The 14,093-nt window shown below is 45.3% G+C and overlaps 1 protein-coding gene across 5 annotated transcripts in view; it reads right to left on the bottom strand.

The window, feature by feature from the left end:
* Window positions 1–220: 220 nt before the first annotated feature.
* SETD5 (SET domain containing 5) overlaps window positions 221–14,093 on the bottom strand; it is an 875,459-nt gene continuing 861,586 nt past the window's right edge. For all 5 annotated transcript variants that reach the window (XM_069643234.1, XM_069643237.1, XM_069643236.1 and 2 more), the window contains 2 exons: window positions 3,340–3,428; window positions 221–2,516 (listed from right to left, as the gene is read on the bottom strand). In XM_069643234.1, coding sequence (XP_069499335.1) covers window positions 1,902–2,516; window positions 3,340–3,428 — 704 coding nt within the window. In that variant the 3' untranslated portion in view covers window positions 221–1,901. The remainder of the gene's footprint in view (window positions 2,517–3,339; window positions 3,429–14,093) is intronic.

Here is a 14,093-nt window from a genome sequence, read left to right as displayed (position 1 = left end):
ACACCAGAAGAACCAATAAACCTAGTGCAATCTACATATGTTTCTAAAGAACGTCATTCCGTCTTCTCCAACACAGGACGTTTTCAAAAGGTTATGAATACTTTGTGTGTTAAGTTTCTTAGTTAAAAACATATGCAGACCACTCCCAACTATGTACATAATATGAATATGACCCCTTCCATCTAAATACGTGCAATTTACAAATTAAAATTACAGTGCATCAAGGTAAGTATTTTATTATCAAAATTATTACATCTCTCTGAAAGATCAAATGTTACAGCACTGTGTAAAAACACCATTGAGTTAACAAGCAGCCGCCTGCCCTTTCAGAAAGCCACTGTGTGAGGCCCTGCTGATTCAATCTGCTTATGCGCCAGGCGCGTGAAGCGGTTGGAATGTCAGGTTCATGCTGCTTTTCATTGGTCATCACTCAGCATTTGCTTACGGGAAAGGGGAGGACGCAACTCTGAAGCTCAAAGTGCCCTGTTTTTACACACATTTTGTACAGTATACAGGGAAACCCAAAACAAGGGTGACATGATTTCCATTCCCAACACTCTCACAGTCGTACAGTTTTAGAAAAATTTGATTTTTGTTTCTTATTTTAAAAATATCTCCCTTAGGTCAAACAAACACCTGATTGGAATTTCGAAATAAAGATAAATTCTGTAACAGTCACGAAAAAAATGACGACTGTGCATTAAAGATGTGAAGAGAGAAAGCTATAGAGGGGAGGGAGGGATGACTGTGCCTTATTCTATCTAATAGAAAATGACAGTCACTGCAGCACCATGGATTATAACTTTTGTATATTAGCTAACCTACAATGGTTATAACTGAATATAAAATTAGATAAATAAAAAACTAATGCCAGATATTACAGTAAACAAATGATAGAAATAAGCTGGCAACCATATAAAATGTAACAGACGAAGCATGACCGGAGTGCGTCCCAGGGATAGAACTAGGAGCCATCGATTTGGTAAGCAGAGCAGCTTTCCAAACTTGCTTTCAATGCATCGAAGGAGACAATCAATGAAAAGTCCATGCTGCCATCATCCTCCTCCCCCGTCCTCTTCTCCATTCCTTTGCATGCAATCATTTAGTCAGACTGAGATTCACAGCTTTCCAACATCCTGCCATTCAATCAACATGTAACCCAATGCACTTGTCAGCAGGTTGAGTGCTTGTGGTGAGGCAGGACACGCTGCCACAGTGAAAACATGGTTTATTTCAGCATCACCAGTTCAAATACAGGGGGATTACGCGCACGCGCACACACACGCGCACACACACGCGCACACACACACACACACACACACACGCACACCTGTCAACATACCGAAATGACCCCTGCATCTAGCGATGAGGGCAGCTCTGGTCACAAGAGTATAAAAAGTGCATCCGTCTGTCCATGACTGGAATGATAGTCTACAGATTAACCAACCCTCCCCCAAACAGTTATAACCTGATGCTACAAATATAGGTGCTCTTTAAGCCCTCCCTGACACTCCCCCCTCCCTCCCCATTACATTTTTATTCATTTTTAATTGTTTTCATATAAAAACTTTCCTTACTGCACAAGTGACTACAAGAGGTTCTGGTGAGGAGAGAAATTGCCCCAAGGCAAATCATTCTCTTGACTTACAATCTTTCCCATGATTTAGATTTCTAAGTTGTCCATTTAACTGTGAGCGCTGCATTCTTTCAAGTCTCTGCTTTGTACAATGTACACAAATGTCAGAGGACAACAGTGCCTGAAAGCCTAATCCTGACACCACTGGCCTTGCTCGCCTCCCAGCGTAAAGTGCCCTGTGTGAAACGCTGGGCCAGGGGTGAGTCCGCATGTTGCAGGAATAGTCTGTGGCTTGGTGTTGACTGGCTGTTGCCTCACTTAAGTCCTAGGAAAGTCCAGTCTGAGTCTTTACCCCTGAACTTTGAAGTTGCTGCAATCTGTATTGGTGGACTCCTGCCCCGCGCTGAGCATAGTGCTGTGTATTGTTAACCGTTGATACCCTGGAGGAGTACAGCGAAGGCTGCCCAGGGCTGGGCAAGTTTATAGTCCGTGTATCTGAATGGATGGACCGAGACCCCTGTGAAGCAGAGGTGGAGATTAAAGCCCCAGTATTGGGGGGTGAAACGGAGTCCAGCAATGAACTGTCTGCATTTACATGATGTTCAGGACTTGCAGCACTGCCACAGCGGCTATGGTGAGAGTTTCTTTTTGGGAGAGTACTCGTGCTACCACCAGAAAGTGGCTGGCTGTTGTAATGCACAGAGTTCACTGCACATTGAGCAGAGGAGGAGGAAGAGGTGCAAGAGTCTGTACAGCTCGAATGAACAGGGCTGGATTCGGTAGTAGGGGGTATTGAAGTTTCAGGAAGTCCATATCCTGCTCTCTGTGTTGAAGTTCGACAGCTGTAACTAGGAGATGGAGCCGTGGGTCCTCTGTATGGAGAAGAACTCTGCTGGAGAAGACTCAGGGATTCTGGCTGGGGGCTCTCGCACTGCAGGAGCTGAAAAGAAGGTAAACATGCATCAAACAAAACAATATTACAATCCAAGGGCACAGCATCTCCAACTACAACTACCCTTTCCTTTTCTACACCAACACCTATAATGCCACATACCCTCTACCCTGAAGCACTACTTCACATACATCTCTTGCATTTCACCCCAGAGAAGCCATTTGTACATACATCCTCTGTCAAAACTGCAAACGCTAAAACTAGGAGTGTAACAAGGCAGATGTCCATTAGATGGTCCATGACACAAGCTGGACACACATAACCAGAGATTCTGCACCATCATCAGATTCCTTTGTGTGACTTAATGCACGGTCATCTTCTAGAGTGGTTTCTTAGTGCTGCTGCTCCAATCTGTGCCCAATGCCTAAATATTGAATCCAAATAGCACCTACTTATGTGTACAGACATCGAGCACCATGTAGCGTCTCAGACTGTCTGGAGTAGAAAGCTTTCATATTAAAGCAGCCATTGTTACCTAAAGGAGGATTACAATTGCTCATAAGAGCCACTAACCATCTTGCTATTCAGGCCTTGGACAATACTTAGCCTTTAAGCAAAGTAAACGAAATGGCAATCCAGTAAAACCTACAGAAACTGGTACGTTGAATAGTTTCTGCCCATTCTCCGACTGAATCCATTATTTTTAATACATATTAAGCCTCACACGGGTTACGACATTTTCAGAATGTTCCAATAACAGAGTTCTTGACATAGAAGCCTTCCCTCAGCTACCTCCTTATGATGCACCTTTACTTCTTCAGACATCTGGAATGTTCTTGCGTAGCCTTCAATTGCCTACATTATCATTTACCTGGTAGTTATATCTGGATGGGCTGTATACTGCTGGTCCTTTGGTGATTTCAGTGCTATGCATTTCCATCAAGTCTCCATCCACAACATCTGCAAAGTTAAAAGAAAGTCCTTACATTAGGGCAGTTTTGTGCAAGATCTTTGAAAAAGCCTTAAAAACTGCTCAAAGAAGCATGACCCTGAGCATTTAAGATACTCCCTCACCTCCAAAATAGTGATAGGATTCTTGAGAGACGCTTATGTAAATTGTGGCAAGACTGGACAGCTAAAAATAGTCAGATTTATTAATTCAAAATTAATTACCAGAAAAACCTTTGGGGTTTTAACCATTTTAACTTTTTGATCTATGTCGTCAAAAGAGGAATGTGCAGCATAAGTCCCAGTTAGACACAACTAGCTTTCTCCAACCAATTTCTTTAACGCAGGTGGCATACTATAACTGCAGAGCTGAAATTCTGCACGTTTATCAGTTGCCCGAGACTAGCAATTTAGTGTCAGGCATGGTTACAGATTGCCAAATAACTGGGGTATCCAAGCATGGTGGCAAAGGCAAAATGGATCTACCCATCACCTGTGGAATCCCACAAGGACCATCTCCCGCCGTGATATTTAATATTTCCATGGAACCGCTTGGAACCTTCCTCGCTCCACACATCCACCAATACGCAGATGACGCACAGATCTATCTCAAGATATCCCTCCATCAAAGACATTCACAGGCTCAAGGCCTGAATCTCATTGAGTCAGTCATGGATGTTAAGGTCTTACAGGAAGCTCAACCCCTGCAAGACTGAACTCCTAACCACCACAGTGCATCCCGACATCCCAACCTGGCCCTCTGCTATGCACCTCAAGAGTTTCACACCCTAGACGGCCACTTGTGCCACGCCCCTTGGGTTCGACATTAACAGAAACCAGTTAGAAAGGATTTCTAAACACTGGCCTGGTGGACAGATGTTTAGGAGGCCACCCTTGTTATAGTGAACCAGGAGCAACTTCTGTGAGTTTAGCCACACCAATCAAGTTAGCACGGAGAGACGCCAAGGCTAAATCTCTGGAAGGCGAGTGGGGTCAGGGGTCCACATTGAGTACCAAGGATTACACTTTGTTATAAAAATATATTTATTTTAGGTTCAGAAAAACGACTAACGGCAAGTAATATTACACAATACTAAAAACTATACAACATATACGCAGTCACTGTAGTTGGTGCAAAATCATACATTCCCACCCACAAATACCTGTAAAGGAAGGCAAGTGATTGGGTTAGCACCAACTGTCTCCAAGATTTGCAATTCCAACATAGAATGGCAAGCTGTATGGGGCATTGGGCCCAATATTTTAATATTTTCCATGAGTTTACGAGCTGAGAAAAGATTAGGCTAGGAGTTTGGGGGTTGTGAAGATGGGTCAAAAGTTAGATGAAGACGTTTTCAAGTGAATAAGACAGTTCACAGCTTTTGAAGGGCTTTCTGCAAGAGGTTTTTCCAACGCCAAACAAAGGCAAAAGTTTTAAAAGTTGTTCACTTTGAGTGATCAGACTCAGCCTTCCAATGGCGAAATCTGCCTCACACATGCACACCAGCAGTGGTCCAATCAGGGAGCACTGTGGGTTTCACTCAGGCATGCACACCAGACCTTCAGGTGCCAGTATTTAGATTGGACCAGACAATCCCAGTCCACTTCCGTGGGACCCCACACGCATGGTATACTTCTTGCCTGCGAAAAGCAAGTCCTTCCCAGGCAAGTGCAGGACCATAAAAGGGTTTTCATGGCAGGGCAGGAAGAAGGCCAAAGGACAAGATGTCCAAGGAACAAACAAAAAACCTTGTAGCATGCCATGTTGTGACACTAGCTACTGTTAGTTGCCAAACATGATAAGGCTAAAACCAATACAGTCAAAAGTATGAAAAAGTAACTGCTGCCACCAGTTTTGCCTTAAGCACTTCTTCGGGAACCAAAACATCCCTTTTAGTGTAGTCGGGGCCATACAAAAGAACCCCCATTGCACTGCATTGGAGGATGCATTGTGTACTGATAAGTGATCAGTAAAAGACTAAGGGAAACAGTTTCCCAGTACTGACTGGGAGAAACAACACTATCTTTAGAAGCCAAACCTTAAGATGTATGGGGCTTTGTGCCCAAAGGTTCTCCAAAATTCCACAGTTTTTGAGATGGACAAATTAGTGTAGGGCTTCTGGGGTTAAATTAAGAGTTCCAAGTGGTGGAGGACAAATTATTCTGACTAACGAAAGTCACCTCAACCTTTGGAGTGCTTGAACGAGCAAGCACCGGCAAAGCCAAACAGTTGTAAATGTTTCTAAGTTATCAAAGGTTTAAAAAGGGAGTTAGGGGTTCAGGTAATTATCGTTACAAGTCACGGCCATACTCAGATTCTTCTTGGTACTTGGCAGGTCTTCTGAAGTGTGTCCGATGTCGCTTTTCCCGCCTTCAGCTCCGGTCCCTGTTGCCCAGGGGTGGCAGGTTTGAGCACTTCTCCGGGCAGCAACAAATGCTGTTGCAAGGTCTTCAGGTTTGAGAATGCAGAAGAACCCAATGCAGGGCCAATCTCAGCACAGTACTGGAAGAAGGAAAGCTGTTTCGGATGACAGCCACAGGTGCATGGCGAAGCAGGAGGACACTTGTCACAGTCCGACTTTGCCTTGTTTCTCAGGCCCCTTTGATGCTGGAACCACGAAATTTGGCAGATTTGAGTCTTGTAGCACAAGCTGGCGTACCTCTCCCCACACCAAGTTTCAGGTCTTGTTAGGCAAGATTTATATGCAGTATCCTTGGGGTGCACTACAACGACCCTGACCATCCTGGCAGTAGTAACCCAAACTTTGGTATAAGTCTGTACTACACAGGTTGGTAGTGTGGACGAGCAGCCAGGCTTAACTCAAGGGGGTCAATTTGAGCTGTAGGGGAGTTACAGAGGTTCACAGTGACAAGTATTCAAGCAGGCACTTACACACAATTATTAATTTACCAGTCAGTTAGTATAAGCCTGCTTCAGAAGGGAGCACTGTAAAACCCCACACAAAAATACTTCAACAATACACAACCTCTTATTTCAGAATCAGTAAATACCCATTTGGGATGCTATACAGCAGAGACCTACACCCTCAGGTGACTTCAATTGCTAGGGTGCTGTTGACATCAATGTATTACTGTTGGCATTCAGAATTAGTTAAAAGCAAGTAAAAAGGGAAAGATTATTAGAGCAAACAAGATACCACAAATATTTCTTAAGTAGGCAAATACTTTCAGATCCCCCGACCTGGCAGACGGATTCAAGAAAAAAAAATCAACAACCTACAACAATCCATACAAAACATACCAACCACAACATACTACAAAGCGAACCCATAACTGAACCTCAGCACAAACTCAAAAACGTCCCTGAAATATCAGCAGAGGCATTCGCATTGCTGGTAAAACAGCAAGAAAGCTGGTTCGCCCATGGATCCCTGTCCCTCGGACATCTACAAATCAATCCTCGCACAAAGAACGCCAGTAGAATACTACAGAAAACTTATGAACCTTTCTCTAGCAACATTAACTGTACCAAAGACCTCAAATCAGCATATATCAAACCACTTCTGAATAACACAAGCGGCGACGCAGAAGACCTCTCCAACTACAGGCCGATTTCAAACATCCCCTACCTGGCAAAACTCCAGGAAACCTACTTATATAAACTAACCCAAGAATACATTAAAAAAACTACACCTGCTAGACCAAGCTCAAGTCGGTTTCAGACACGCACGAGGAACGGAAACAGCACTACTATCCATCTGGGACGACCTAAAAACCAATGCAGACTCAAACAACCTCAGCCCTCATTCTACTTGACCTATCCGCAGCCTTCAGCACAGTTAGTCATGACACCCTAACCAAAAGGCTAGAAGACAGACATAACAGACAGTACTACTCTGGACTAAATCATTCCTAGCAGACAGAAAAGAAACCATATGGATTAAACCCTTCAAATCCACTCCAAGAGTTAACGACTGGAGTGCCACAAGGATCCTCACTATCACCACTGTACTTCAACATCTACCAGACTCCGGTTATCTGAATCTTCAAAAAGTACATTACATGCTACAACTACGCAGATGATACCCAAATCTTCTACAAAATCAATGACACCCAAGTTTATGATTCAACCCTAATCAAGTGTCCAAAAGAAGTCTTCAACTGGATGACTACCAATAGCCTGAAAATCAAACCAGGAAAGACTGAAATCATGATCATATCCAAAGACCAAGAGAACGAAACCGCCATCCCGTGGCCAACGGAAATGGGAACCGCACCATCACCATCTAAGGTATTAAAAAATCTGGGAGTCCTGATGGACAACACCCTAACCTTAGAACCACAAGTAAATGCAACAGTCAAGAAATGTTTTTTCATCTTGCACACGGCAAGAAGAATACTACCATTCCTCTCCTTCATGCACAAAAAACTTACTATCGTCGCCCTCATCATGTCAAGTATCAACTATGCAAACAGCCTCTACCTCGGAATTCCAGATTATTTCCTGAAGAAACTACAGCGGATCCAAAATGCAGCAGCCAGACTACTACTTAAACTATCAAGAAGAGAACACATCACTCCGTCCCTAAAAACACTACACTGGCTCCCAGTAAATTATTGCATCACCTTCAAAACAATGTGCATAACGCACAGGGCAATCAGTGGACAGGGAGCAAAATTCCTACAAAAGAAAATAATCTACAAGCCAGCAAGACCTCTCAGGTCAAGCAACGAAATCCGCCTGGAACCTAAACCATACCTCAAGAAGAAACTGGGGGACACTTACCACTTAGCCGCAAAAACCTAGAACAACATCCCAAAAGATTTAAGAAACACCAGAACTCACCTAAAATTTAGGAAACTACTAAAAACCTGGCTCAACACCACAGACTCAAACTGAAAACCGAAACAGAAAGGAAAAGGGATGAGTAAACGGGAGTGGACACAGACAACCCCATTACAGACTGGTGACATCTCTCTATGTGAAGAAGCTCCCACGGCACCTGGACGAAGGACGCCAGTTAGAGGGGAACACAGGAGACACCCTAACTGAGATGGAGTCAACATCCCACCCAACACCCGCACCATAGTTGCCACCAGGTACCAAAGTATAGTGGAATTATCGAGATTTTAGCAAACACCACACTATCTGAGCTGTGGACATGGGCAGGTGCGCTAGCCGTATGAGTAGGAAGTGAAGACTGGGGGAGGAAGGGATATGTTGTGAAAGGGACCTCGAAGGCTGGACGGACCCAGATCAGGACAGAGGAGCAGGAGGTGCTCCTGAACCCTACCTGTGGATGTTACAGAAGCCTAGCGCCTCAATTCAGGATAATGATGCCACCTAACCAATTGCACTAACAATTTCCCCCCTCTGCATGCACCTCTCAAACTCCAAACAACCACAAACCTACAGCACAACAAACCGCAATAACTTCAGTACACTGCAACAACAAAACAAAAACACAGACTTTGCACAACAGTACACAATGACTACCGGCTGCTAAACACCCCAGGCACAGCCAACGGACTCACCGGGCTGAGGCCGCCAACAGCACATCACTGCTTTCTTGCACTTTTCCAGCTTCTTCCCACTAACCACCTGTTAGGCAGAAACCTGTGCAGTTCCCTTAGGGACCACTGCAAAAAATGTAAGACTACAGGTGTTAGGCAGTAAACCCACTTGGTAGCAGTCTGTACCACACAGATTCACTCGGTAGCTGTGGCTGAGCAGTCAGACTTCCCTCAAGAAGAGTTAGGCAGTATGCAGAGTATTCACAATAGGTACAGAGACACAGTAGTACAAACACTGACCAGAGCTTTGGTGTAAAAGTATATAATTATTTATTTAAAAACACACTTGTGATTTACACTAGCAAAAATGAGGTACGTAAATTCAGCACACAGTCACTATCATATATATATATACATCCCTATTCACTTATTAGACAAGTCAGTCAGAAACACCACTTATTTTCAGACAGAGGTGAGCGCTTAACATAAGATGACACTCTAATAAGTTGTAAAGAAAGGGAGGGGAAAAAGGCAGAGTTAAGGAAGCACACAAGTTTCAATACTTTTACAAAGAACCACAGTAAGGCAGGATAGGCAGAGTTCTACTGGAGAGCAAGGCAGTCAATTGCAAGGCCACTCTTGGAGAGAGCAAGCAGAAGGGGTCCAGGTTCACACAGTGGGGTTATGCCCAAAGAGTCTTGTAGATAGTTCGCACAAAAAGGATGAAATTAAAGTCAGGAAAAGTTAACTAGGTTGTCCCAGGCCAGCCCAGGTTAGAAAGTCAAGGCTTTACTGTCACCCCGAACGATCTGTCGCAAGGGAAGCCAGGCGGGACACAGTACCTTAAGTGTGAAGGAAGCTCCAACGGGGGCCGTTGTTCCTGGCAGCAGGTGCAAGTCGGTGTTTCGTCCAGAGGAAGAAGAGGTCTCGCCGTGGAGGAAAGATGAAGGTCGTTGCACTGCCAGGGAAGAAAGCAGCCGCGGAGTTCTCCGGGTAAAAGGTGCTCCCCTTCTCTTCGAGGTAGTGGTAAACCGTGGTATTCTGGTTGCCAGGGTGCTTGGCACGGGCAAGGCGGCCACGAGATGCTCCAGGAAGGTGAAAAGAAGGCAAAACTGGTTGTCCCCACCAGTCAAAGGAAGAAGACTCTCCGGACTGGAGATCTCCTCCGTCGTCGGGAAAAGTGGCGAGACGGTTCAGCAGGGCTCCACCAGTGGTGTCGTCGTTGCAGGTCGGCTCAGCTTCTCCCTCCTCGGATTCTTAGGTCCTGTGGCGACTTCTGAAGTTCCAGTTCCCAAAGCCCTGCTTTTATGCAGCACACCCCCATTCACTCAGCCTAGCTGTCAATCAAACATGCTAAGTGGTGAGCTGGCCGGCTCACCACTTGGGCCAATCACACAAGAGTGCGACTTGAGTTACCAAGGTAACTCAGTCCAGGGTGCCTAAACCCCCTCCCACACCACCTGTGGTACCCAGACAGAGTGGCACCACTTTTGGAGGCTTCTGTGGAGAAGCCCGCCAAAAAGTGGAACAAAGGGCTCGACGTGGGTTGGCGTCACAGAAGAGAACACAAACGCCATTTTAGAATCGAGTTCTGGCAAAAAATACCACCCGGTGAATTAATATTAAATAAACCGGCGGTATGTTCGAGGCTATAAGAATTAAATAATTAAAGTTGGTAGCCTCGAACAATGGGAAAATCCCATAGAGATATATTTGCGGTCGAATATAAAAAGTAGTATCCACTGCCACCAGCCATAACTCGATCAGGGGGGACGGAGACGTGCCCCCTCGAACAACAGACCCCGGGGCAATCTAATTGCCCCGACCAGTATGTCCACAATATGATTGTTTGTACTGGTTTCTGTTCATAATTTGGGACTAGTAAAGCCAATGGTGACTTTACATGCCCTGGGAGACAGTCAGTCCCAGGGTATAGAGTCTATGTTGGGGGGTCGCTACAACACCCCTGGGTTACGGCACGGAGGGTGCTGTGTAACCCACATCAAAAACACATGAGACCCTATGGAGTAAAAGACCCCATAGCCCATAGAACACATGGAAAGTTAAAGGAACACCTCAAATCATGTCTAAGAGTGGGAGTAAAAGAATCTCTCTTAGCAGGAGAGAAAAAAAATAAACCCCAAAAATCCAGCAAAGCTGCTGGGGGACTCACTAGGTTTGGGAAATTAGCCTTACAGAGAATTCTCCCCAACACCACCCCTCCCTTCCACTTTCAGAGCCGCCAGAGCACCAGGGGACCACTCCAGTGGTGATAGTGCGCGGTACAACTGTCCTTTAACAATAAGTCATTCCGTTAAAACAGGCTGAGCCAAAGTCAATAGGCAAGAGTCTATATGGGCAGAAGCACTTCTTTGAAGATGGATAGAAAAGTCTTTGCACAATGTTTCAGAAGTCTTTGAAGAAAAAGATGAGTCAATGTATGGCCACAAGCTGTCAGACTTGTGAGTGGTAGAAGATGCAAGCAACTCTACAGCAAGATGCAAGTTCTTAGACTTTGTACAGTACCTTTAAAATGAAGAAAAGATGCAGCAGATGACTTCTGTTCCTGGCAGTTTCCTGCAGATCTCACTGTTCCTGGCAATCAGTCGTAGGGACAAGACGGAGGATGTTGGGGGACTCCTGCACTACACTGGGCGGGTCTAAAATCGCAACCGGCAAACTTCACTTTCAGTGGCTGTTCAGTGTTTCAGCTCCTTGCGTCTACCACAGATAGCAACACTGCGGTTCCTGGTTGTCGAGATGGATTTTCCTTGCTTCTGGGGCCCTGAACCCTGAGGGGGCTCGGGCTCAGGCTCAGTCAGTCCTGCTTCCTGGGAGTCCGGAGGATCTTCTTGGAGCTCCTGTACAACTTAAAAGCAATGCACACAAACTGGTGTTCCTCTCCCTGGCTCTACAGTTTCCAGCAGCAACTCTGGAAATTCAACCAGCTCCGAGATGAATGTCCAGGTGGCTTACTTTGGAGTTAATTCGTCCCACCAACTCAAGAGGAGAAGTCGACCTTGCCGGGGCTTCTCTGTCGAAGCGAACTTGGTATTATGGCACTGCAGCAGAGCTTCACTGGGCAAATCAACGGTCCAGGAGTTGCAGCAGGCGTCCTCTTCAAGTTCCTCCCCTTTTATACAGTTCTCTAATTTTCATTGCAGCCTAGCTGTCTCTCACCAAGCAGGGTGGCTGTCCTTGCCGAACAGTCGGAGTCTGAGCTCCCGAGTGCGGGACCCCAGAAGCAAGGAAAGTCCATCTAGACAGCCATGAACTGCAGTGTTGCTATTTGCTTTAGACGCGAGCTCGGAGCTGAAACACTGAACTCCCACTGAAAGTGAAGTTTGCCCGTTGCAAGTTTTGACCGTCCCAGTGCAGTAGTCGCCCGACATTCTCCCTCTTGTCCCCACGACTGAGGCCCGTGAGATCTGCAGAGCTGCACAGAAACAGGAGTCATCTGCTGCATCTTTTCTTCATTTTAAATGGTACTGTACACAGTCTAAGAGAACTTACCCCTTGCTGTAGAGTTGCTTGCATCATCTACTACTCACAAGAATAACAGCTTGTGGCCCTACATTGATTCATCTTTTTCTTCAAAGACTTCTGAAACATTGTGCAAAGACTTTTCTATTTACCTTCAAAGAAGTGCTTCAGCCCGTATAGAATCTGTTCTATTGACTTTGGCTTAACCTGTTTTTTAACCGAACGACTCTTATTGGGGGGATCTGAAAGTATTTGCCTGCTAAGAAATATTTAAGGCATCTTGTTTGCTCTAATAATATTTTCCTTTTTACTTGCCCTTAACTAAATCTGAATGCCAACAATAATACATTAATGTCAACAGCACACTAGTAATTGAAGTCACCTGGGGGTGTAGGTCTCTGCTGTATGCCATCCCAAATGGGTATTTACTAACTCTGAACTAAACAGAGTATCATTTTGAAGTATATTTGTGTGGCTTAGATTGACTGGGAAATAAAATTAATTGTTTTATCAAGAAACCCCGTGTGTAAGTGTCTGCTTAAATACTGGTCACTGAACCTCTGTAACTCTCCTACAGCTCACATTGACCCCTCTTGAGATAAGCCTGGCTACTCGTCCACACTAGCAACCTGTGTAGTACAGACTTATACCAAAGGTTGGGTTACTACTGCCAAGAGATCAGGGTTATTGTGGTGCACCCTAAGGGTACTGAATACAATCTTGCTAAACAGATGCGTATGGAATATGTTTGGCCACGGCCTCCATTTCGATCACACAGGGCCGGATTGCCAACACCACTGCATTAATGGCACTGCACAATGTGGAGTCTATAATCTGCCTTCACCCCTAAGAAATAAACCGTTTTATTCTCTGGTCCCTCAACATTGCCACTTAAAAAAATAAAAGGAGCAATTGGTGGTGGCTCCACCATGGGGTAGGTGTGTGCAACGTGCAAGCCCTATTCTCTTGCCCGATGTTTCCTTTTCATGCGCGTGTGTGTACTGGAGGTGCTTTTGGTCTTTTTGTGCTTCTTCGCTGACTGCACTCGATGCACTGGCCTGGTCAGACTCCTTTGATTCTGGAGTGACCCAAATGTTCAAAGCACAGCTTGGAGCAGGTGCCATCGGGATTTAGACTATTTGGGTTTGTGTGTATGGGAAGTCTCTTGAACACAGTCTTCTGCGAGGCGCAGCGCAACACCAGGCCTTTGACGCAGGGAAGGGCCTCGACAGTGAGTATTTTGGCCCTCTTGCAACTCATATTGTCACTCTATGGGGGACGGTGTTCTGGTGTAAGCAGTCCAGTGCTTGGTTCCACACTCTTTACGAGGATTGGGCTTAAATGGTCTACAGGCACAGCACTCCACTTCAGCGAGGTCCTTGGGAAGGCAGTTACACAGGGTATGTCACCATTCTAGGGAACTTTGAGTTACACCAAGGACAGAATTTACAAGGGCTATTATCCATGGGCGAACAATAAACAACCGAGAAAAAAAAAATCAAAAAAAAAAAAATCAGGTAAGCGCATTAAGCCTTTCTAGAAAGGCTCCTCAGAAACAAATAGCCACCCCCCTCTCCTCCTTCCCAAACCAGTATTTCGCCCCTCCAACTCCCTCAGGGTCAGTGGCTTCTCCAAGCAACGAGTTGGGGGTAGATCTTTCCTCTGATGGGGGACTTCGCTTGGAACAGCCGCCCTGCCACTATGAAACTTGAGAAGGAC

Source organism: Ambystoma mexicanum, chromosome 2p, assembly GCF_040938575.1.
Source record: "Ambystoma mexicanum isolate Mex_15411 chromosome 2p, UKY_AmexF1_1, whole genome shotgun sequence".
Lineage (NCBI taxonomy): Eukaryota > Metazoa > Chordata > Amphibia > Caudata > Ambystomatidae > Ambystoma > Ambystoma mexicanum.
Note: the sequence above shows the minus strand (reverse complement) of the source record. Positions and strands in the feature narration are given on the sequence as shown.